This window comes from Coturnix japonica, chromosome Z (assembly GCF_001577835.2).
Source record: "Coturnix japonica isolate 7356 chromosome Z, Coturnix japonica 2.1, whole genome shotgun sequence".
NCBI classification, from domain to species: domain Eukaryota; kingdom Metazoa; phylum Chordata; class Aves; order Galliformes; family Phasianidae; genus Coturnix; species Coturnix japonica.
Genome location: NC_029547.1, coordinates 36,134,657 through 36,159,268, shown reverse-complemented (window position 1 = coordinate 36,159,268; position 24,612 = coordinate 36,134,657). Strand labels below are relative to the sequence as shown.

Below are 24,612 nucleotides of genomic sequence, written 5' to 3'. Positions count from 1 at the left end.
CGCCCGGCGCTACGGGAGCGGGCAGAGCCCGTTGGGGGGTGAGGTGAGAGTAGGGAGTGTTGTGCTTGTTCCGAGCTGACGGGCGTTAGGTGCCGGCCCGGCCCCGCTCACGATGTCAGACAGCACAGACAGCCCCGCGGGGCGCCGCAGTCCCCCGGAGACTCCTGCTCAGGGCTCAGCTGCCGACGAACCGCGCATTATCAGAGTCACGGTGAAGACTCCCAAAGAGAAAGAGGAGTTCTCTGTTGCCGAAACCAGCAGCATCCGGCAGGTGAGGGGCGGCGAGGAGCGAGGGAAACGCGGCCTGCCGGCCGAGCTCTGCCGCGCTCCGCGGCCTCACGCTGCAGGGCTGGGGCCCGTGCCCGTGACGAAGCGACTGCTGCCTGCCCGAGCTCCGCGGGGCCGGGCCGGAGAGCGGCGGGGCTCGGTCGTGGTCCGCTCCCGGCGGGGCGGCCGCATCCCCCCCCCGACCTCTCGCTACCCGCGGTTGTGTGTCGGCTCGGGAGGAGGCCCGGCCCGGCTCTTGTTGCGTTGCCCGGCCCGGCTGACTCAGGCTGGCAGCGGGAGGCGGCAGCTTGCTTGCCGGTGAGGCTGCGGAGAGCGTGCGCAATCACCTTGCTGAGAGCGTTGTGGGGCCGGTCGTTATCTGGATAAAATGTGCTCTAAAAAAACAACACTACCAAAAAAAACCCAAACAAACAAAAAAAAAACCCAAACAACTGAGAACGCCACGGCGAGCATCAGAATTTTAGGGAAGTTGTCTTTTTCGAGAGATTATAGAATTTGCAGTGTAAATAAAGTGCAACTTCAGCTGCACTTTTCTTATGAAAGCCTGTGCCCCCTCCACCCCAACCCTGGTACCTTCGGTTTGAAAGAAGTAGTGAATCATCATCTCGATTTCCTGTAATGCTCCTGTAATGTTTTTTTGTGGAAGTTTTCTGTGCAGGTGTTGATGGGGGCTTTTATTTGAGTTAGAGGGCAACCAACCATAGAGGAACTACAATCAAAGCCTAAGGTAGAGTCTGTAAAATCAGCCTTCTGTTTGTGAAGGAGATGGATACTGTTTTGCTAAGATACTCCAAAAGATGCAGTTACTTGGAGGGGATTCAGAGCTTACTTTGTCCATATGATTTATCTGAAATGTTCTTTAAAGTATCTTTGGATGAGGTGCCTCAGTTTGAATTCTTTTTTTTTTTCCCCCTTCTTGCATGTGACTTGTAACTGCAAAGTAAAACATGGGCATGTATGTGAGCTCTGCTGCCACAGAAATCCAGCCATGAAAGTTGACAACCTGAGTGACAGGTTACAAAGCTGACATTATTTTATTTTAGCTCTGGGTGTATGGTTGGTTGATTTTCCTAGCATGCATACCTAGGATGTAAAGTAACAGATCTCGTACACTTCAACATGTAAGTATACATACTATTTCCACTGAAGTGATGGTTTATTCTTAGAATTGCTTTATATATTAAAATGTAGTGCCACACATGTGATGAGTTAATATAGGGTTCTTTCTAGGGAATCTTTGGTGGTTGTCAGGTTCCACTGGGAGGTGTTGCCCATGCCAGAGGTGGTGTGGGCCAGGCCTGTATTTAGTCCAAAACCTGTTTTTGAGAGTCTTGGCTATTTAAGTTTCTCATTAGCACATCGACCTTATTATGGTGCCTGTATTATCAAACCCAGCAGCGTACAGCTTAGCTCCTCAAAGCTTGTGGGATGAGACTCTGCTTTTAGGCTTCAGATGTCCTGCTTATCTGGGAAACACAGCCTTTCCTAAACTGAATGTCAGTTTGCCAAGGAGTTTGAATTAGTTGCTGAAGGCTCTGAATTTATCTCCAGGTGTCACCACTGTTGTCAAAATGCAAAGCTTGATATCATTTCTTATGGTTAAACCAGAAGATGCTATGTGGTTATCAAAGGGGAATACAAGAGGTGAAGTAAAAGCCCTGAGTGTAGTACCAGCAACTGGGCTAGAATTTAAATCTTTGTTCTACCTAGTTGCTGTGAGGCGACAAGATGCTGGTATTTCTTTCAAGTTTTTCTCATTATTTTGCTTATAAGCATCCCAGAAATAAGCTTAATTGAGGTCCTCTCTCCAGCTGCTGGGGAAGTGATACTCTTCTGTCTTTGGGCTTTTTGCAGCATCCTACCTGCTACTCTATCTGCAAACTTAATCTAGGCATTTCTCCCAAAGGTGAAATGGCAGCGTTTGCTTTTAATGTTTGCAGAAATCTGTCAGAAGGGGGTACTTTTTTTCCTCTTCTAAGCAACATCAGCACTGTTATAAAGTTACTGGAAAGTTCTTTATGGGGTCTTTTTTAATTTTTTTGGAGATTCATATTCCAGATCTAACAGGAGGAAAGTATCTATCACCAAAAACAATGTAATTGCAAATTATTTGGATACTTAAGGAGGTGTAAACAAATTTACTTAAGGTGAAATTTATATTTACAAATTTATCTTTAGCAGGATTTTTTTTTTTTTTTAAATATGAAGGCCAGTTGGGATGCCAGGTTGTTTTGTGATCAGTTGTCTTAAAAGCAAATGTCTAAATAAGCTAGCAAGCACACTTTACTAAAAGAAGACATATGATTTTAAGTAGTTAATAGAAGATGCTGCTTGAAATTTAATTGTTGTCCACTTATCTTAAGCGCTAAACATTTGACAGTACATTAGAGGTACAGACTATTTGCAGTTATACCTTGGTTCCCATGAAGTAAGATTGCCCCTGGAGGCCCACCATTTGCTGTGGGTCCTAAGCTGTCACAACTACCACTAAAATACACAGTGTCTGGTAGTGGCTAATGTTAATCTGTTTTTCTTAAACTGTAATAATAAGCTGTTTTTAATAGTAAGCATCAGCAGTAAATATGATGTTTCCAGAGCTGACCCTTAAAATGGGTTAGTCTCACGTTTGTTTTTTTTTTTTTTTCTGTATTGAAAACTTCAGTAATGGAGTCATTGCTGATGCTGCGTTGTGCATCTAGAACATGGAGTACACAGGTTGCAATGGAAAATAACCTTCAAGTTATAAGCCCCTTTGGAAGGTCATTTGATTAGAGACAAGTGCTGCTCATCTGTCTCTTTCTTATTTTGTTTTTTCTCTGTTTGTGCTCAGCATGTATCATAGTATCATAGTCTCGTGCAGGTTGGAAGGGACCTTAGAGATCATTGAGTCCAACCCCCCGGAATTCGAGCCTCCTGTGTAGCAGAGCAGCACTTCTACCATTTGTGCCACAGGGGGGATTCGAACCCAGGGCCTCCGGTGTTGCAACGCGGCATTCCTACCACTTGTGCCACCGGGGCACACAATGTCTTTAATCACTATCAGTACAAGGAATTCCCATTGGTTCTTCCCACAGGTTTCAGTCTTGGTGGGGGCTTCCCATAGGCTGCAGCTTTTCAGGTACGGCTCCAACGCTGCTCTGTACCACAAGACCCATCCTTCAGGCACTGCTCTGCATGGGTGGCAGCTCCCTCACAGCAGGCTGCTCTCCAAGGCTGCAGCGCTGCCTGGGAGCTCCTGTGGGGGGGTGTCTATGGGCTGACCCTCCTTCAGGCTTCATCCACTGCTGTCCTCTGTGTCTTCTGGGCTACAGGGTGCAAGCGTCTGCTCAGTGCCTAGACCTCCTCCTGCCCTCCTTCTGCGCAAACCTTGTTGGGCGTGGGATTGTTTCTCTCACATATTCTTGCTCCTCTCTCCCACCTTTCTTCAGTCTGCTCTCCCAGAAACAGTCAGCTCTGGCCAGCAGCGGGTTGCTTTTGTGGCAGCTTGAACTGGCTCTGATCTGTTGTGGGCCTCTGCTCATAGAGGCTGCTCACTCCTGCAACTCTCCAGCCTAACTAAACCTTGTTGTGTAAACCTGATAGAGTTGCTATTTTGGTAGAATTTAAAAAAAAAAAAAAAAGTATGTTGACTTGCCTGACATTCAGCTTAGTTCATTGCTACTTCTGAATTCTGTTTATTTAACCATGGTATTTGGCAGGTGTTGTCTAGTAAATGACTGGCAGGTATGGTAAGATATGAACACGTTTGTATAATTATATGAAGTATTTTGTATGTAGATACTTTTATGTTGTGTAGCAGCTTCATTTTGATACTTTATTTTTTTCTTTAAAGTTATCCATGTCAAATAGTGCTAGTCTTCCTCCTATGATTTTCTGTAAGCTTGATTTGCTAGCTTCAGCCATCCTTAGTCTTGAAGGGATGAGGAAGGGGGGAGCACAGAACTGTGAAAGGCAGTCTTGTGTACTGCTTAAAATTGACACCAGCAGGGAAGTACCTACATGGATTAATACATATTGTAGAAATAACATTAAGTGTCCTATGTATTTCAGAGTTCACTCAACATCTGTATCTAGTGACTATAAACTCTATCTATATGGGAAAGTCAATAAAAGTATGTGAAAGGTTTCTTTATGAATTGTGAATTACGTGGTGGATTACGTGTTAAAAAAGAAACAATTTTTGTCGTCTTGTTGATGTGGTTAATAGTTCCTTACATCTGACAGACTGAAAAGAATATTAACTGATGTCTGTAGTTCACTCATGTTGTATATTCTCTATCACTTTTAATTTAAAGCTTACTGAAACCAAACAGTTGGGAGAGATTTATCTGATGGTCAAATGAGTAATAAATCTATTGGCAGTAATTCACCTAGCAGTTTCTCCTCAGGAAAAAAGGATATTCTCCAACCTTTTCCTCATTAAGTAGAAAAATATCTTACGCTGTTTCATATTAAAAATAGAGTGTAGGATACATTCTTAAAATGCATCTTTTCTGCAAGAATTGTTTGCATGTAATACTCTCATGTCCTTTTTCAGTCTTGGTGGTTTGCTAGAGAAAAGACCTATTCTGTTGCAGGCACAGTACTCATCTGCCAGTAGCTGCAGAGCCCTAGCCCTTTTGTGGAAAAGGCCTCCCTTTTCCACAAAACTGCTAATCATCTCTCCTAGGTCAAAGCATGAAGGAGTGGAATGGCTTGCTGAAGTTTGCCTGGAAGGTGTGTAACTGGTTAGAGCATGAGTCCTGAGATATTCCCACTAGATGGCACTACCTCTGGTTTTCCCTTTCTGAGCTGTTAGGATTGTAAACCCATCAAGAATGTGAGTTTGTTTCTCAATGACTTTTTTGCCAGTTTGGGTTAATGGCAGTGTTTGCGGGGATAAGTTGATTGTGAAACTTGCATGTGTATTTGACAAGGGCATGGGGAGATGGTAACTCTCCATTAAGTCATAACAGACAAATAGAAGCATGTTTGGTAGCCTAATTTTGGGTGGGCTTTCCAGCAGTGCTTTGTCTGCTGCAAGAATTGGCCATGCCAGAAGTACTTTGCTGCCTGTAACCACAAATGCTTGTCCCTCTTCCTGTATAACATCCAAGAGTTGTGCAATGAAAACTCCATTTTCACTGATTCCCTTTAATTTGGAGTCATGAGATTACCCAATGTGATTCATCTGGAAAGGAGGCCACAGTTGTATTGCTGTGAGTGTATTTGGTTCTTTGGTTCCTCATTTCCTGGGTTTGGAAGACTTTTGATCCCATTGTATGAAATGTATCTGGAGCTAATCAGTGTTAGCCTCTGTTGAAACTACTGTGTGTGGGTGAAAGAGGCTGGAGTATTGTTAATATACTGAGCCATGTGTTTTAATAGAGGAGGTAGCTGAAAGTTTAAATAGTCCTGGATGTGTTTTGAAACAGCAGTTATGAACAAGGTAATGGCACTTGGCAGTGTTTTTTGTAGCAGGATTGTTATTTGAGGAACTGCTGGGAGTGTAAATTGCGATTCTGCCGCGTAGTAGGTATAAACCTTTGCTTCAGTACCATGTTCAAAACAATTTGGTTTGGGAAGATTTCAACCTTGCTTTTTTTTGTCAGCTAAATAAACTTAATATTTTCAAAGCAGTTGCAGTTTTCTGGAGCCTCTTCTACATTGCATTTCAGTGGTAATTGGCTTTTAATTCTCCAGGACCCCTTTCATGCTATTATAGTAATTTCATTTTTAATTATGTCACATCAAGTCAACATTGAGAAAATTTGGGAAATGTTTTTCTATTTACTTGTTTTCCTCCTTTTACTCTTTCTTCACAGCATCCATGTGGATAGAGGGTAATGTTCTTGCTGTCTTAAATGGCAGAGAGTGAGTCAGCAAAAAGCTTTTGGATCATAAGGTGATAATATTTCAAAATACAGTTTGCATTTGAAGTTCTTTACTTTAGCTGGAAAAAATTTTGATGAACCTTCCAAGGCTAGTTTATCAGATGGTCAAATGTTAGAAGACAATAGTTTGAAGTATGGGTATCCCTCTCAAAGTGGCTGTGCAAAAAAAGTCTTATAGCCAACTGTTCATCTGTATTCAGATACATAGGTGCTTTGTTCACTGACAAAATTTTTACTATAACTAGCTCAGGTAGGAACAATGCAAGTTATTCTCTTCACGTTGGTTTGGGTGTGGGCAGCAGCAGAACAATGTTCACCTGTATGTTGCAAAAACCTTCAGAGACAACAACGTTGAGCAGATTTAGTGGAAAACTACGTGTACAAAAGGTCCGTGGGAGCCTGAATGCCATTCATTTCTTCATTTTTATCTTTACTCTTTCTGAATTTAAAGAAGACTGTGGGTTTTTTACTATATGAGAATGACCTTGCATTTAGTGTACTTACCAGTAACAGTGGGAGGTGCAGACTAAATGGAGAGATGCTTGCCCACAGAGTATGGGAAAAAATTCTGTATTCCACCCTCCCTAACTCTTCTTCACAAAGCAAACAGTAGTGATTTATGTTCTCATAGGATAGTTTGCTGAGAATTCAAAAAAACAACAACAACACTTGTACTGAAAAAAATTTGTAGGTTATTTTACTGCAGATGTATAAATGATCTCTTTCCTCTGCCTCAGAAAAAGATTGCTATTCTCACAGGCCTATTTTGCTGTGTTGTTATTTTTGATTATTAAAAGTAGTCATCAGACTCATTTACAAAATGAGTTTCGTGGTGTCACCTGGATGGCTTTCTTGAACATGAAGCATGGCTATCAATCATTACAGAAATCTCAAGATTTTGCTGAATTCAGGTGAGGCTGAAAAAGACCTGACTTAGTTTTAGTTTTTCTTTTTTTTTTTTTTTCCCCTCCCAGCAGTTAGTCTGCCTATACAGATATGCCTCAGTTAACTGGAATTGTCTCAGTACTTATGATAGATTTGTTTTCCTGGCTGGAAAAAGGTCATCTGTGCATTTGGATTGCGCACGTACATTGCTGTAAAGGGCTCTTTATGGTTCTGGTACATTGGATTTTGCATTCATGTCTTAGATTAGTGTTGTTCTTGCAGGTCATCTAAGGCAGTATCATGATAGCAGGGAAAACAATGTGCATAGCCTTTGATGCCTATACTAGTAATACTAGGTACCACATAGTTACGTTCTATAAAAGGTGTTTTGTTTCCTTGGCCTCATGGTTAAATAGCTGCTTGAAACCTGGCAGGACATGGCTCTAAGCACTGTTTACAATACAGCATAAAATTTATTATGATAATTAAGTTGCTCCCTGTCACACCATATTGTGAAAGTATGACAGCAGATTATGTTACTCTTTGGTCTGGCGCAATGCTTTTATGCATTAACTTTGTACCAAACTGAATGTTTTTCCTGATTTTGCTACTCTGTAATATGCATTCTTGGGAACAATTAACTGAAGGAATGAAGACTAGGAAGCAACTGCCTGTGAAGTTATTCTGCAGAAAATGGTTTAAAGAGTTAATAGTTGTTAAATAAGTCTGCACTGTTATTTTCCCATATGGGCTTCTGCTTCTTGTAAGTGGAAATGTGTCTTGCAAGATGTAGAGTTTCTCCTGCTATCCTAGTAAGAGTGAGTAAGAATTTATGTAGAGTGCTGTAGCTCATTTTGTGTCTTACATTTAGAAATGAACTTAAAAATAGAGAAAGTAGTAAGAACAATCAGATTAGAAAACACTACTCCTCAAAGAAAGGTTAGCTGTGCTGCAACCTTTATCCTAAGCTGAACAATCTGTGTTGACCATCGTGGGCCAGACAATGAAGAAACAAGAGAGTGAAGTGCTGGAGTAGGTTTCTTGGTAAAAAAAAGATAATGGAGTCTCTATTGCTGGAGACCTCTGAAAACAGGCTAGATAAACATGTGAGTAATAGATCAGGTAAGTAAGCCACCTTGGAAAGGAATGGACGGAATGACTTTCTGGAATACTGACAAGCTTAAATATTGTCAGTGTAAAGGCTGACTTAGAAGCTGTTTCTATGAGAACCAGAACAAAATCTGTGTGATCAGACTTAACTAAGCAGCGGCTACCTGCTACCCAGACAGAGACTTATCTCTGTTGTCTCTCAGATACTTCTTTTGGCATGTTCTTTTCTCTTCCTGTACAATAAACCCTTCCAATTAGATACTAGGGGATTTTCTTTTTTTAGTCCTGCCAATTATAAAACATAAGTATTAATAACTGTAAGATTAACATTTGAGTTTTCTGAAGGAGTGAGAATTTCTAGAATGCTTGGAAATTTTTTTCTGAAGAGGTATGGTCAATTCAGTTTTAAAATGCCAAATTGGGTGAACTTCTGGAGTTTTTCCCAACTGACTAGGATACCTTCAAAAAATAAATGACCTACTGAGTAGTCTTATTTAGAAGTATTCCTGGCTTTGGTATAATCAAGTCATTCCTTGTCATTTTTTCCTACTGTTTTCCTTTTTACTTTTAGTGACTTTTTTTTTTCCTCACTGTGAAAATTTCTACAGAATAATTAAATATCAGTCAAAGTGTAACCTGGTTACTACTTGATAAGAAGGCAGAAAGTTATATGATGGGTTTCCATGTTCTCTTGTGCTAATGAGAGTGTAATTTTTGTGGTCAGCTGAAGTAGGTGGCTTTTCACTATGGCTAGAACTGTTTCCTTTGGTTATGTTATGAGTTGGCTGAGAAAACAGGGCCAGCTGAGTAGTATTTTTTGCCTGTACGTAAAGGAGTGCTAGTTTTGTTGCATGAAGGGCAGCAAAACTGTCTGAGAAGTGAGGATAATTCTTTGATTGGTTCAAGGAAAAGTATAGACAGTTTCACTGTAATTGGGATATTCTGTCCTCAGTCTAATCAGCAAAGGATAAATTCTGTAGTGTGTGTATGTTTTGTGTATATATGTAAACATATTAGTATACATATACTGATATGTAATATGTGCATATAATACTATGTATACTTGGTAAAACATGTAAATTGTGTGCGTGTGTAAATATGTCCACACTGGTATGTAGTTATTCTCATGGATGTGTGTCTGAAATACTGACTATGAAACACTTTTCATCTTTACTGCATGGAAGAGGAATGACTTGCTTGTCTCTTCCTTTGTACAAAATTAAAAAAAAAAAAAAGTTGAGTGACCTAAACAAAGTATTTCTAGATTGCGTAAACTAAAAAATGCAGAGCATGTGCTTTAGTATATTAAGTTTGAACCAAGTCCAGTAATTATTAAAAACATAGTAGTTCAATATACAATTATGTAAGTGTATAAAATTAACTTTTTTGTTTAGTTTAAGGAAGAAATTTCTAAGCGTTTCAAGTCCCATACCGATCAACTTGTACTCATATTTGCTGGAAAAATATTGAAAGATCAAGATACTTTGACTCAGCATGGGATTCATGATGGACTCACTGTTCACCTGGTTATCAAAACACAAAACAGGTAAATAACAGTTGTCTCCCTGCTTCTAAGAAGTCAAAATACTTCTAATTTCTGATGTGACAGCTTCCTGTTGTGCAAACTTAGATCTGACTAAGCAACTATGGTAAATTTGTTAGCTGTGGTGCAAAATTAGTCTGAAGTTAAAATGCTCTTTCATTAGACCTGTGTCATATTTTAATAAGATGTGTGTTTCTGCATGCAAGTAATAGAACCATAAAATCTTTTGAGTTGAAGAGACCCTTTAAGGTCATCTTGTCCAACTCCCTTGCAGTGAATAGGATCACCTACAGCTACATCAGGTCGCTCTCTTGCTTTTGCTGTTGAACTTCAGCAGAGCTGCTGAATGTTGACTGCATTGCATTTTTACAGTTCTATTAGGTAGCAGCTTTTAGTAACCATGAGTGTCTGTTGAGCAGTATTACTTTTGGGACATTAAAAAAGAAAAAAATAGGGGAGAAACATTTCTGTTTTGGAGAGAGAGAAAGGAAGGAAAGTCCTTGAAGGAGAACTACTCTAGTGCAACCAACTTGTTTGCCTGAGCAGAAAGACTTTTTTTGAGATATTTTGATGAGGCTGCTTCTAAACGACAGTGAGAAAGATGCATAAATCTACAAATTACTTGTGAAGTGTCCTGAAGGAACAGCTGACTGAAAATCATTTTTGTCAACTAGGGTAAGGTATACCTCATTTGTATCTAGATTATATAGTCAATAACATGTTTGTTCTAGTCTGAAAGCATTCTTCCTATTCTTATGTCTGTCCTGTTTGTGTCAAGGATCTTCTGTGGGAGAAGGTCAGATGTTGGAGGGAAACAGCATGAAAGCAGTAAGAAGAAAAAAGAAATACGCTTCCCCCTCTTAGGCCTCACTAGCATTATCCTGACTTTCAAGCACCTGTTGAAATGTAGGCCTGATAAGCAATAGTGATATTGTATGCAGTATAATCTAGTACTGTAATATTCTCCATGTTTCTGAACAGTACTCTGCTGTTGCTATGACTTCTTCTCTTTTTAATTTAGTCTCTTGAGTGCGATAGGGAAGTTTCATAAACCATGGTAGTAGTGATAATATATCTTTGACTTGCACATTCCTCTGTGTATTCATAAATTGGACTTAACAGTAGTTGTAAGTACTAAATCAAAGTACTGAAATAGCAGTGCTAGTCAGTCTCTTGTACCTTCTCACGCTTTGCCTCTGACCAATTCTAGGTGCAATGTCACGTTGTTTTTACAAGGTTGTTTTGTTTTTGTTTTTTTGCCTTCAAGAAGTCTTGATGTCCCTGCATGAATTCTCTCAGCATTTCTGTCCACATCATATTCTATCACATCTTATCCCAGTCTCCCACAGTGTAATGCAGTTTACGCTGGCTGGCTTAATGTGGCTAGTAGAGTTTCAAAGTAGCAGTTGTTAGCAGTAGATAGTGAAGATATAATGAATTTCTGAAAATGAAGGTTCATGTAAGCACTGTTTTAGGTGCTTGCAAGCTGATAAGGGGCCATCATGGTAAAGTAGACTTAAAACATAGACTTGCATTTTCACTAAAAGGCTTGAAGCTGAAAGACTTGAGATATAACCAGTGTGTTTATATACCTCCGTTTCCAAATAGAAACATGTTGAAATGCTTTACAGGCATGTCCTGTTTTCTGTTTTACTTTGAGACCCACCAACTGAGAATAGCTCAGGTTCTTCAGAATAGCTGAAGAACCAAGTAAAGATTTATGCTTATATTATGCTTTTTTCTTACAAAGAAAATATTTGTGTATTTTCTTAGGCTAAAAAACCCCAAATGTCTTCATTAGGAAGTTTATATTAAGTATAAGTGCCTTTGCAGTCTATGATCTTTGTGACAGCTGCTTGGCTTGTTGCACTGATTACATGGTCTGATAGTGACAGGACAAATAGGATTGATTTTTAAAGTAAAAGAGGGGATAGTTTTGATTAGATGATAGGAGGAAATGCTTTATTCAGAGGATGGTGAGGCTGTAGTTGCCCAAAGAAGCTGAGGATGTCCCACCCCTGGAGGCATTCAGGGTCAGATTGGATGGGCCTGGGCAGCCTGATCTAGTGGGTAGCAGCCTTGTCCATGACAGGGAAGTTGGAAACTAGATCATATTTAAGGTCCCTTCCAGCCTAAGCCATTGTATGCAGCTGTGATTGTACTGGTCTTGGTGTTCAAAGTTGTCAGTTGCTCTTAAGCACAAATAGTCTGCAACATTGTTCTCAGGAACCCAGAGTATTACCCACTGCCTTCTTTCAGGAAGCCATATTACAAGCCCAAGTACACCTTTCTGGGGTTGTTAGTGTATATCTGGGATCTTCCCTCTAGAACAAGTTTTCCTTCAATAGTTTCTGTGAGTGCTTTTGTAGACTTGGAATTCTCTTATTAGAGTACAAATAAAAATAAGCAAAACTGAATTATATGAATCATTATGGACTGAAGTGTTAGGACAAAAATTAACGTCTCCTTCACTACAGTGGAACATCAGTAGCAATTGTAATGAAGTTGCGAAGTCCTGTTGTACCCTCAGTGTTCATGACTCAACATGCTACTGTTTTCAGGGGTGTTGATGGAACCTTTTATAAGGTAATACTGATGAGTTGATGGAAGAACTTGCAAAATCTGCAAAGCATTTCATTGTTGGTTTGGCTTTTGATTTTAGCAACAGAGCACTCTTAGATACTTCAGGGAAGCCTCTGTACTAAAGACATCTGTCTGACTTGTATGGGTTGTTGGTTTTTTTTGTTTGTTTGTTTTTGTTTTGACTGTGAGTTATTGAAGCAAGTACAGAAAAACGTTACTGAGATGAACTGATCTGTAGAATTTAGCATTATCGTCTAACCTTCAAGTCTTTGTGGAAGGTCTGCATGCATAGATTCTACAAATTATCTTACACTAATTCTGTAATTTTTCAAATGCAGATATTTATGTGATTGTTTAATGAACCAGCTTTAGCAAGTGAGCTGGGCTTAAATCTTGCATCATTGAGTAGAGGCTAGGTTAGCTTTGAATCAGCTGAGTTCTTTGATCTCTTACACCATACGTCAGCACCAATACCATTGCCTCTACTAGAGACAAGTGTAGTGAGCATGTGAATTAGGCAGCTGATTTTACTCCATTCTTAGTTATGAAGATTACTGAAATTCTGGTGCTTGTCTTGTAATAAGACCATAATAGAATTTCACATTGAGTAAGCCATCCTTACTGAATCCTTTATGGGATATGTTAGATTTTATGTGACTTCATTTCTTCAAGACTCAAGCATATAATCACTATTGTCTAATGGCTGTCAAATAAGGTTGGGTAAGGCAAAGAATCCCTGAAGCAAGGTAAAGACTCAGAAAGCAATGCACTGTCAGGTATCTCTGGGGTTGTATGAGGAGGTGGTAGTGGCTGCAGTGATGCCCATCCATTTTTGTAACGGTTGAAACTTCTGAAAAACAGATGATGTTACAGATGTCTGAGAGACTTACTACAGGAAGCTATCCAGAGAGATGCAATTCTGAAAAATTATAAAATGAGTAATAAAATGAAAAACTAAGTTTCCCAAGTATGACACCCATGATATGTTTAATGAAATTAGTTAAATTGATTTGCTACATTTGTAACTTTGAAACTGTCTTTTTGGTTTTTAGATCACAAGACCACCAAGCTCAGCAAACACACACCAGTGGGAGTGCTGATACCACATCAGCATCAAGCAGTAGTACCTCAACATCAACTTCAACAAATAGTAATCCTTTTGGCTTGGGTAAGAAAGTCTGTTATCCCTCATGGTCGGAGCGGTGGAGTACCTTTTCTACAAAGAAAGGCTGAGGAAGTTGAACTTTTTCACTCTACAGAAAAGAAGGCTTCAGGAAGATGAGATTGTGTCCTTCCAGTACTTAAAGGGAACTTTTAAGTGGGAAGAAGACCAGCTTTTTACATAGTCTGATAGTGATAGGATGGAGTAGAACGGTTTTAAACTAAAAGAGGGGAGATTTTGATTAGGTGTTAGGAGGAAAAACCCACTGTCACAGGCTGCCCAGAAGAACTGTGGATGCCCCATGTCTTGTTTTCAGGGCCAGGCTGAGTGTCATCTTGGGCAGCCTGATACAGTGGGTCCTGTCCATGGCAGGGGGGTTGGAACTAGATGATCTTCAGGGTCCTTTCCAATCCAGACTGTTTTCTGGTGGGTGTTTTCTATATGGGGTACAGATAATTTTCTCTGAAGCTTTAGTCTAAAGCAATCAAGATTTAAAAAAAAAAAAAAAAAAAAAAAGGCAGAAACAAAAGTTAATTACAAATACTTGTGACACAGGTTGTGGGAGCAGGCTACAGACATAAGCTGTTTCACCTTCAATAGTAGAGTGCTGCTGATGCTGTATTCTGGCACTGTGGAGTAATTAAACTCTTCCCAGTGTCATCCTTAAGAGTCTGTCTGAATTGGCATGAAGGGAGTATTGATAAAGTTGGATCTGTAATACAAAGCCAAGCAAAATTGCTTCTAATCTTACAGTCTTATTATTTCTCAGTTTCCAAGCATGCTGTTTTCTCCTTAGTGAAAGAAGACTGCTGTGTTCATTTGAAATTACTATTTCCACAGTATCAATGTTCTAATTCTTTTTTTCATCTCATTTGCTTCACTGGAAAAGAAAAAAGGAAAAAACCTACAGAATTGAAAAAGCAATAAAACAATCGCTTTTCTTTTAGGTGTAACCAATTCTATAGCTAACTACATTTTAGAATAAAATATGAAAGTTTTATTTGGACTCAGCATGGAAGGGAAGTAAAAACATTATTATTGTTGTAGCAGTGAAACAGAAGAACTCTGCTTTTAATTAGAATAGGCAATATACATCATATCGGTGAGGTCTCTTTCAGTTGCAGTCTGAACAAGAGTAGAAAAATGGCCCAGAACGTATTAGAAGGGGAAAAAAAAAAATCAAGGCCTCAGAATTCAAGCATCACTCCTTCCTAAGCTGTGGAAAATGAGAAATTGTTAGCATTGTAATAAGTTATGTTTTAAAGCAATTTGTTTTAGGTTTTTTAGGTGTTAGGTGTTTTGTTATTCATTAAATGTTTCTTTAAATGAATGCTTAACAGCCTCATGAAGATGGACTTTCCACTGAATTTTGTTATTTCTGAAATGTGGAATATATCCAAGTATTTTACATTTACAAAAGATATGCTTCTGTTTAGATTTATTATAAGAAATGTAAATTCAATTATATATTTCTTTTCTTCCTCTAAAGGTGGCCTTGGAGGTTTGGCAGGCCTGAGCAGCCTAGGCTTAAATACATCAAGCTTTTCAGAATTGCAGAGTCAGATGCAAAGGCAACTCATGTCCAACCCAGAAATGATGGTTCAGATAATGGAGAATCCATTTATTCAGAATGTGCTTTCAAATCCTGACCTGATGAGGCAGTTAATTATGGCTAATCCTCAAATGCAGCAACTGATACAGAGAAATCCAGAAATTGGACATATGCTGAATAATCCAGATATAATGAGGCAGGTATGTAGAAAAACCTCTGACTTTGTGACCTTTGATTATTACCGTAACTGAACAACATAGTAAGAACCGGATATCCTTTGTTGAGAAACATTTTTTGAAGAATTTGAGCGCTGTGTGTGTGTGTGTGTGTGTGTGTGTGTGTATAATGTCACTGTAAGCAACTTGTCATGTTTATAGTTGTTAAAGTCTGAAACAGGTAATTCAGAAAATCTGAAGCATAGTTTTGATAAATTTTGGAAATTTTATGATAATATCTTCAGAGTTTAGAGTTGGATACAGCTGTGTGCACTTGAAATTCCCTGTCATGTAGCCAGCAAGTTTTGAAGAATTTCTACTTTTGGTAAACTGTACTAATTTCCAGTTTATCTAACAGCGGGTATTTCCCTGGGTGCTTCTAAAAGTTGCACGTTATGGAAGATATGTTGTGTAGCTAAAGATCTCAGAACGCAAAGGCATTTTGAAATGGGGGCATTTAAAGTTTGTGTTATAAGATGCACACTGTAATGATGTTAGAAGTACACTGTGGTAAACACTTCTGATGGCAGAAGTATATTGTGCTAACAAAGGAAAAGAGAGGATAATATGTTCAAGGTTTTTCTTCTGTTTAGCAGTGCTTCCTGACATGTCACAGCTGTGACAGAACACATGCAAGTATCAAATTCCGCTGGCTCCCACTAAGCTGGCATCTTGATTTTGGCATTAATGATAATATGCTAGTAAAAGAGATGCTGTCAGATGCTGAACTTTTCACTTTAGAATGGATTTCTTATTAATACAGATTAAACATTCCACTTCCTTAGACAATAGAACTTGCTAGAAACCCTGCAATGATGCAGGAAATGATGCGAAACCAAGACCGAGCCTTGAGCAACCTTGAAAGTATACCAGGTGGATACAATGCTTTGCGACGTATGTATACAGATATTCAGGAGCCTATGTTGAATGCAGCACAGGAACAGGTGAGAAAAGATTGCAGATGCCACTGAGAATAAATATTTTTCAGAAATGAAAGAATTTGAACTATATAACTTTTCAAATGTGTACTTGGCAAAGTTTTCTTGAAGACTGAATTTACAGTATGGTCTTTTCTCTCTGCTGAGAGAAAGGAAGGATTTTACATTTTATGTATTCTGTGCTCCTTTAAGCTTGAAGAAGTGCAGATATTGTGTTCTGGTTCTGAGAAGCTATTTTGAATTTGATAAATTTGTATATTAAATAAGTTACTGCATAATCTAAATTCTTTTACTTCTTTGACTTGTAATGTTATGAGCTCCAGGTAAGTTAATAAGGGTGGATTTAGTGATCTCTCCCCTAAAATGGGAAAAGACTTTAGCAGTTGTAAACTGCTGTAGGATATACAGTCTTATGATCAAAATACTAGTGCAGTATTCTACTTTCTAAAAGAAGTGAGACTTTATTTGGGGAGACTACATTTTCTTTCTCCATGTTTACTCTTAAGTTACTTTAGAATGGTTAGTATTACTGATCAAGAGCCATCAACATTTATCTTCATAATAATTTTGGAAAGGTAACTTGACATTTATCGCAAACTTAAAAATAGTTTATGAGAATGATGCATGTTTGCTTTTCCTTCCTTTATAGTTTGGAGGTAATCCATTTGCTTCTTTAGTAAGCAATGCATCATCAGGAGGGGACAGTCAGCCATCTCGTACAGAAAATAGAAATCCTTTACCAAATCCATGGGCTCCTCAGTCCAGTTCTCAGAGTCCTGCAACAAGTACCAGCACAAGTGGTGAGAACACTGACAGTAATAATGTTGGAAATAACACCTTTGGCAATACGGGACAGAGCTCAACCATACCAAATTTGGGACCTGGACTAGGAGGTGTGTTTGTTATTGCAGTTGTATATATTTGGGAAATTTGCTGAAATGACCATTTTATTAGAAAGAGAAATTTTGATTCAAAGTTTTTATTTCTTCAGTGCAGCACTTGAGTGTCAAAGTCCTCTGTATAAAAACATGAAAAGTAAACTAAGAATGATACTGTGTGAGTATTGCCTTAAAACAGCAATGATAGGAAATAGCTAGATGAGTGGTGGTATTTTTCCTGTCTGCAAACAAACGTGAAATAGTTACCGGCCTAGTGGGCCTACTTGTTAGATACAGCATTTTTCTTAACTTATTTTTAGGGTGCAGATGCATCTGTGTATGGAAAACCACATTAAAATGCATTTCAGGGATGAAAACTTGCAGAAGACAATCAGTTATATCCCAATTCTAGGCAGTCTGATTCATTTGATAGGACGTTTAATAGTGACCTTTTACTTTTTTTTTTTTAAAGCTGGTATGTTCAACACACCAGGAATGCAGAGCTTGTTGCAGCAGATAACTGAAAACCCACAACTTATGCAGAATATGTTGTCAGCACCATATATGAGAAGCATGATGCAATCGTTAAGCCAGAATCCTGATCTTGCAGTACAGGTAAATGCATCTGGTATAGCGATGTGTTGCAATATTTTGTGTACTGACTTCATTTTTTTTTTTTTTAAATTTGTTCATATGGTAGTTTAATTTTCACTACAGAGTGATGGCAGTTGAGCAACAATTCAACACTTGTCTGCAGTGAATGGTCCAGTTTTTCAAGTATGTTAATAACTGATTCACATAAATTACTACCAAGTTACCTTTAACAGTCTGTTGCAGTGAGTTTCTTCTGTTCATAGTTGGACACCTACCAGGCATCCTTCTGAAGTAACTTGTAAGTTTATGTACATTCTGCACAGTCCTGAACTTGTGACCTAGTGTAAGAGCCAGATAGAGAAAACAAATGCTTGTACATTAAGTTAGATCTGCTTTCTTGTAAATAAATAAGCACAGTCGTCTGAGTTGAGAGAAGTGAAAGGGTAGAGTTGGTGCTGTTTCTAGGTGGTGTTCTGGTTTTAATTGCTTACTTGTGACTCTTGGTTGCTATAGAACTGCAGATACTGCTATTCTGTGTGTAATATCTTAGAAGTGATTTCACACTTCAGTTAAAGAAATAGTAGCCAAAGTCAAATGCTAAACCAAGATGAAGTGTTTTATTTTCTGTATTGAACACTGGCTTGGATCTGATCTTCTGCAGATGATATTTACAGAGAGACTATCATTTAGATATATAGCAGAGGCTGAGCAAAAGTGATTCATCCTATAACGTAAACAAGATTGTCTTGGCAGGGATCTGGCATTTTATTTGACTTAAGATAACAGGAGAAAAATCCCTATAATGTCTTTATACTGGTGGTTCATAACAAGTTTTAGTTGAAGGAGGCAGTTGTGTTTGAGGGCTTGAATTTTCCTAGATGATTATTGTATGTATTCTTTATCATATTCTCCATGATTGATGTTTTTTTAAGTAGTTGCCTTTAAACCCACAGTGGTTTTTACTGCTTGATCATTGAATTTAAGTATTTTTGTCTTATAGATGATGTTGAATAATCCTCTATTTGCTGGAAATCCTCAGCTTCAGGAGCAAATGAGACGACAGCTTCCTACTTTCCTTCAACAAGTAAGATGATCTGCTGGCTATTAATAAATGTCTATACCTCAGTGAACTATTTTTCAGTAAATTTGTGTCTTGCCTTCGTTTGATTAAAAGCTAGACTCTGTTACATGCATTCTCATTAGCTTTAGACACCAAATTATTTTGTTCCATTATAAGTCTTGCTTGGTCTCTCCATCCTCTTGAAAAGTTAAACCTTTTGATGGATATTTTTATCTATGATTGGCACAGCTTTTTTTTATTTACTCTTGATTCTGTGCTTAGAATCAGTAGTTTTTTCCACAAACAGAGAAATCTTTCACTGTTTTTCCTACTGGTTCCACTCCACCTTAAATATTTGAGTGAAGGCATTTTGCAGTGTGCCCAGAAAGACCCAAATCAGTTCATTCAGAACAGGCTGGGTTCTGAGGAAGCAAAAACCTGTGAACAGCTTTATCTTCATGAGCACCACTGTGCTTGTAGCTTGGGCATCTGCGTGATGTTAACTGTCACTGAGTAGTGGCACTGTGTTACTTCAATAGGAGTAAGCAAAAGTTTTGGGAATTAAATACATAATCTAGTTGTATAGCTTCTATCATTGGATGGTCTGTAGTGCATTGCTCTTACTGCAGGCAGTGTTACAGAATAATTGCAGCAGCTTACTTTGGGGAGCCCAAATTGCTTTCCTCTGAAGATCATAGAATCACCAAGGTTTAAAAAGAGCTCTAAAATATCCATTCTGACTGTCAACACTGTTTCCCATTAACTCATGTCCCACAGTACAAGATCTAAATGTTTCTTGATCACTTCCAGGGCTGGTGACTCTACCACCACCCTGGGCAGCCCATTCCAGTGCCTTACCACTCTCTGTGAGAAATGTTTTCTAATGTTCAACCTCATCCTCCCATGGCACAATTTCAGGCCATCCCCTCTAGTCCAGTTGCTAGTTACCTGATCCCAACAATCCCAGCTCCGTCTACTTCTGATACGAGTCAGGATGCCACTGGCCGTCTTGGCCACCTGGGCACACTGCTGGCTCACATTCAGCTGAGCATCAACCAATACCCCCAGGTCCATTTCCTCTATGCAGTCTTCCAGCCACTCTGTCCCAAACCTGTAGCATCGTCTGGGGTTGTTGTGGCCAAAGTGCAGGACCTGGCACTTGGCCTTACTGAACTTCATCCCATTGGCCTCAGGCTAGAGATCCAGCCAGTCCAGATCCTTCTGTATGGCCTTCCTACTCCCAGGCAGATCAGTGCTTCCTGTTGTCTGCAAATTTACTGAGCATGCACTCAATGCCCTCATCCAGGTCATCAATAAAGGTAATGAACAGGACAGGCCCCAGCACTGACTCTTGGAGAGCATTACTTGTGACAGCTTGCCAGCTGGATGTGGCTCCATTCACCACCACTTGCTGGGCCCAGCCATCCAGCCAGTTCTTTACACAGCAAAAAATGTACCCATCCAAGCCATGGGCTGCCAGCTTCTGCAGGAGAATACTGTGGTAGACAGTGTCAAAGGCTTTGAAGTCTAGGTAGACCACATCAACAGCCTTTCCCTCATCCACCAGATGGGTCGCTAGATCATAGAAGGAGGTCAGGTTGGTCAAGCAGGACTTGCCTTTTATAAACATATGCTAACAGTATTTGATTCCCCAGTTGTCCCACACATGCCCTGTGATTTCTTTCAAGGTGATCTGCAGGATTTTGGTAGACTTTGCCAGCTACTGATTCAGTTATTCTCTAACTTTAAGCTGTCAGGAAAAGTAAAAATCCAAGAGATGAACAGAGATTATTAACAGATAGCTATGCTTAAGTCTTATTATACACTCATATTCCAGACCAGACATCTTAATGCCTTATTCTGCAGTTCAGTGGAAGATTGGCCTTAGAATTTATGTTTCTTTGTGAGTCGTATGTTTTTGCAACAGAATAAGTTTGGTCTAGTTACCAGGTGAAGACTGTTAAGATTTATCAGCCTGTCTGTGGTTAGAATTAGATCTAGGTACTGTCTCACTTGTAACTGAAACAAATAGCTTTTACTTTTGAGCTGCATCTATAAGCAGAGGTGAAGGTAAGCTGTTAGTCTTGATTTTGTATCTCAAATGGTCTGATTTCAGGGTATTTAACTTCAGAAATAGGTCTGCTTTTTAAGTTGCCTGTGGATGTGAAAAAACATTTCTTAGTTGAAGTCGCAATAAAGGTTCTTCAATACTGTGAATTTGCTTGCTAGTATGTTTTGTAGTATATTTGTTCACATTCCTATAGTCTGCATAGGAATTACAGATATGGACACGTGCACAAATTGTGATGATTATAATTCAGTGATCTGAATTTAGCTAGGAAATAAATATTTTGTAACTTTTTATTAGACATAATGAAACTTGTCTAACAGATAATCGGTGTTGTTGCTTACCAGTAGTGTGGCATAAGAGACTAATTCTAGAATGATGATGGTCAAGCACACTCCTTGGCTTTGGAATGTGGTAGCCTTTAAAAGCAGAATTGAAAAACATAATTTTGGTATACTCCTTATTTGAAAGGCTTTGTTCACATCAGAGAAAGTTCACTGATCATCTCCTGTGAAAGTTTTCTCAAGAAACCCTCCAGACTATGAAGGATTTCACGTAAATATTCAAATTTGAAGTTAAAAAACAAGTTCTGAAAGCATATCAGATTCTGTAAAGCATCAAGTGGTTAAAAACTAACACTGGGTGCTTCTGTATGATTCAGTCACAAGTCTCTCTCACTTTCTTAGATGCAGAATCCTGACACATTATCAGCTATGTCAAACCCCAGAGCAATGCAAGCTTTACTACAGATTCAGCAGGGTTTGCAGACACTGGCAACAGAAGCGCCGGGACTCATACCAGGGTAAGTCTCAGTATCACGGTTTTGGAAAGCAACTTTTCTCTTGTGCTGTGTTCTCTTGTGCTTCTTTTTACAGGTAGAAATTTTATCATGCGAAGAACATTTTGTTTTGTCTTTTTTTTTTTTTTTTTTTTTTAAGTTTCACTAAGTTTGTTTTGGAATGTTTCCCGACACATGTTTTTGAACAGTGATGACTATTGTCTTTGTCTTAGTATATCACCAACTCTGTGTTTGACAGTATTTCTAAGTGGTGATAAAATATAGGACTAAAAGAGACATCGCAGTTAAGTCAGTTGAATAATAAACCCATGCTTATTTCTGTTTCTGTCATTTGTGCAGATTTAATCCTGGTATAGGTGGATTGGGAAGCACTGGAGCACCTACTGGGTCCAGTGTACCTAGTTCTGCTCCCAGTGACAATACAAATCCAACATCAGGAGCTGCTGAACCCAGCCACCAACAGTTTGTCCAGCAGATGTTGCAGGCTCTTGCTAGCGCAAATGCTCAGGTAAAGTATATTATTGCAATATAGATTTATTATTTTTTTTTTTTTTTAAATATTCCTAAAATTTTCTCTTAAAACAAATTAAAACAAACCTGAAGCTGAGTAGAGAGCTCAGAGTACTTCTGGTAACTCCCCCTCACCCACAAATGAAAAAGCAGAAGCGGCTTAAAAAGGATGTTGCAGCTGTGCAAGTAAATGCAAGTATAATTAAATTTGAGTAAAAGTGTGCTCTGAACAGTTAATCCTTTTAATATACTCATCTTCATACCCCTGAATTTCTGAAATGCCTTCAGAGGAGCAAATTGAGGTGATGAAGTTGCTGACAGGTGAAATGTGGGCTCAGGCAAGAGCTTGGAAATGCAGAAAGCACAGATGTTTTTCAGCAGTGCTGTCTGTTACTCTGTAGCTGTGACAGCCTCTGTCCAATGCTTTGGAATATCCACACTCCAGTTATTTGGGTTCTGAATTTGTATGCTTCACGGACATTTTGTGGGTCCAAACTGCAGTATGTTTTGTGATGCCATGAAGTCTTAGGCTACCAATTGACTATTTTGCTTTGTTGTGCTTAGGGAGAAGCAAGTAGTGGTGATGGGTCTTGTTCAGTTTTAGATTTGTTTTACTTTCTATTGGCTTGGAGCCATGCATTTTGAACTTCTGCTGGTAATAGTTTCCTGATGGATGAAATTGTTTAATTAGAACAAAAGCGTAATTAACAGTAGCTGCACAAGTTTTGTGTTAACATCTAAGATCTCATTGATTTAAAGTGACTTCGTAGTATTACTGCAGCACATTATTTTCTTACAGTTGTTCTCATTTGAAAGTGTTTTTGAATGGAGAATTTTGCCATGAATTTGTAAATGAGCAGTATTGACCCACAAAGCATAACTGTGAGTTTGCTTCAGGCAGAAGCTTTCCAACAGTTAGAATTCTGGTAACTTAATCAACAAGTACCTGGGAGATTAAAAGCAAGCTGACTTTCATATCAAGAAAAGAAAGCCTGAGACGTTCTCCATTGCCAGCAGCAACATCATCAAAATTCTGCTGTCTGACATTACAAGGTTGAACTATTTCATTTTTTAAATTATCTATGTCTATTTTATGCATATTTAATGTGCATACCTATATTAAAATATTCAATGTATAATGTGGAGGGAGAATGGGGCCAAATACAGATATGCACATAATCTGTATCTGTAGCCATATTAAGAAGTTATTCTTACAGCACAAACATATCAAATCTTTTATTTTCCTGTAGTTTAAGAGTGCCATGTAAGTGGTGCAGAAGCCGCATGTTTAAATCTGGTGCTTTGCCAAAAATGTATTGTGGGTTTACAACTCAAAATTTTGTTCTTGGCAGTTCCAAAACCCAGAAGTTAGATTTCAGCAACAACTGGAGCAGCTGAGTGCAATGGGCTTTTTGAACCGTGAAGCAAACCTGCAGGCACTAATAGCAACAGGTGGAGACATCAATGCGGCTATTGAAAGGCTCCTTGGCTCTCAGCCTTCGTAGCAGTTTCTTTAACTTGAAAAAAATGTAATTTATTTTTGATAACAGCTCTTAAATCTTTAAAATACTTGCTTTTATTTCATTCTGACTCTTGGGATTGTCTTGTTACAACTAAAACCAATCTACATTTTAAGGTGGAGTGCAGTAGTATTCTGCGAACAATGGGGATCAGTGAATTTTCTCAGTTGTTGCATGCATCACACATCTTCTGTTTTGCATTATCTGTGATTTTTTGCAACTATATCAGCTTCCACAGTTGCGTGAACAGGTTTTGTATCACTCGCAACTGTCCAGTTTATTTCCTGCTTAAACATTAGCCTTCAGTAGTAATTTAATGTAGAGTGCAAATTTAAAAAAAAAAAAAATTGATTGAAGCTATAATTTGTGGGTACCAATTCTACTTATTGTGATTTCTGCATGTATTTTTTCTTTTCTTGCTAGCAGAACACTGTAAGATTTATACCACTTGAGTAATCTACCATTTTTGCTTTAACTTGTATAAAGTATAAACTCAGTATATACAATGGAGACAGCTCGTTTCTAGAAATTTACACATTGCAGTGGAATAAAATGATAAGTAACCAAAAAAGCCACAAAAAGTTACATGCCATGTTTCCAGTCCTTCCAGCTTCCAGCCTCTTCGGGAACCACCTCAGAAAAAAAAAAAAAAAAAAAGCTTAGGCAAGTTCATTTAAAATCCTGCAGTTACTGTTCTGGTTTTATCTCTTTAAATCTAACTACAGAAATTTGCATTGTAAGATTGTCTCAGTTTTCACACAGATTAACTGTAAATTACTTTAATTGTTGTGCAAATTAAAGAGGTACTGCCTTGAGCTCAGAAACAGCTTCTGAGGCCTTTGGGTTTGTTTCATTGAGATTCTAACGTATTGATTTTTGTAATTGGAAACATCTGACTCACACATTGTCATCAAGTGATACTCTAATTACTTTCAAATTCCATGTAAAAAAACCACTGTATATCTTTTGAGGTTTTCCTGATAGCAACCTCTACTGTGCACAGATAAATAAATTCAAAAGTCTTTCAGCATCAA

At 38.7% G+C, this 24,612-nt stretch overlaps 1 protein-coding gene across 1 annotated transcript; it reads left to right on the top strand.

The window, feature by feature from the left end:
• The first annotated feature begins 112 nt into the window (after positions 1-112).
• UBQLN1 (ubiquilin 1) lies at positions 113-24,612 on the top strand. Its single transcript, XM_015849252.1, has 11 exons — positions 113-271; positions 9,551-9,702; positions 13,335-13,450; positions 14,934-15,196; positions 15,997-16,155; positions 16,799-17,042; positions 17,500-17,642; positions 18,622-18,705; positions 21,436-21,551; positions 21,888-22,056; positions 23,411-24,612. Exons 1-11 carry the CDS (start codon positions 113-115, stop codon positions 23,561-23,563), a joined length of 1,758 nt encoding a protein of 585 aa, XP_015704738.1. The 3' UTR covers positions 23,564-24,612.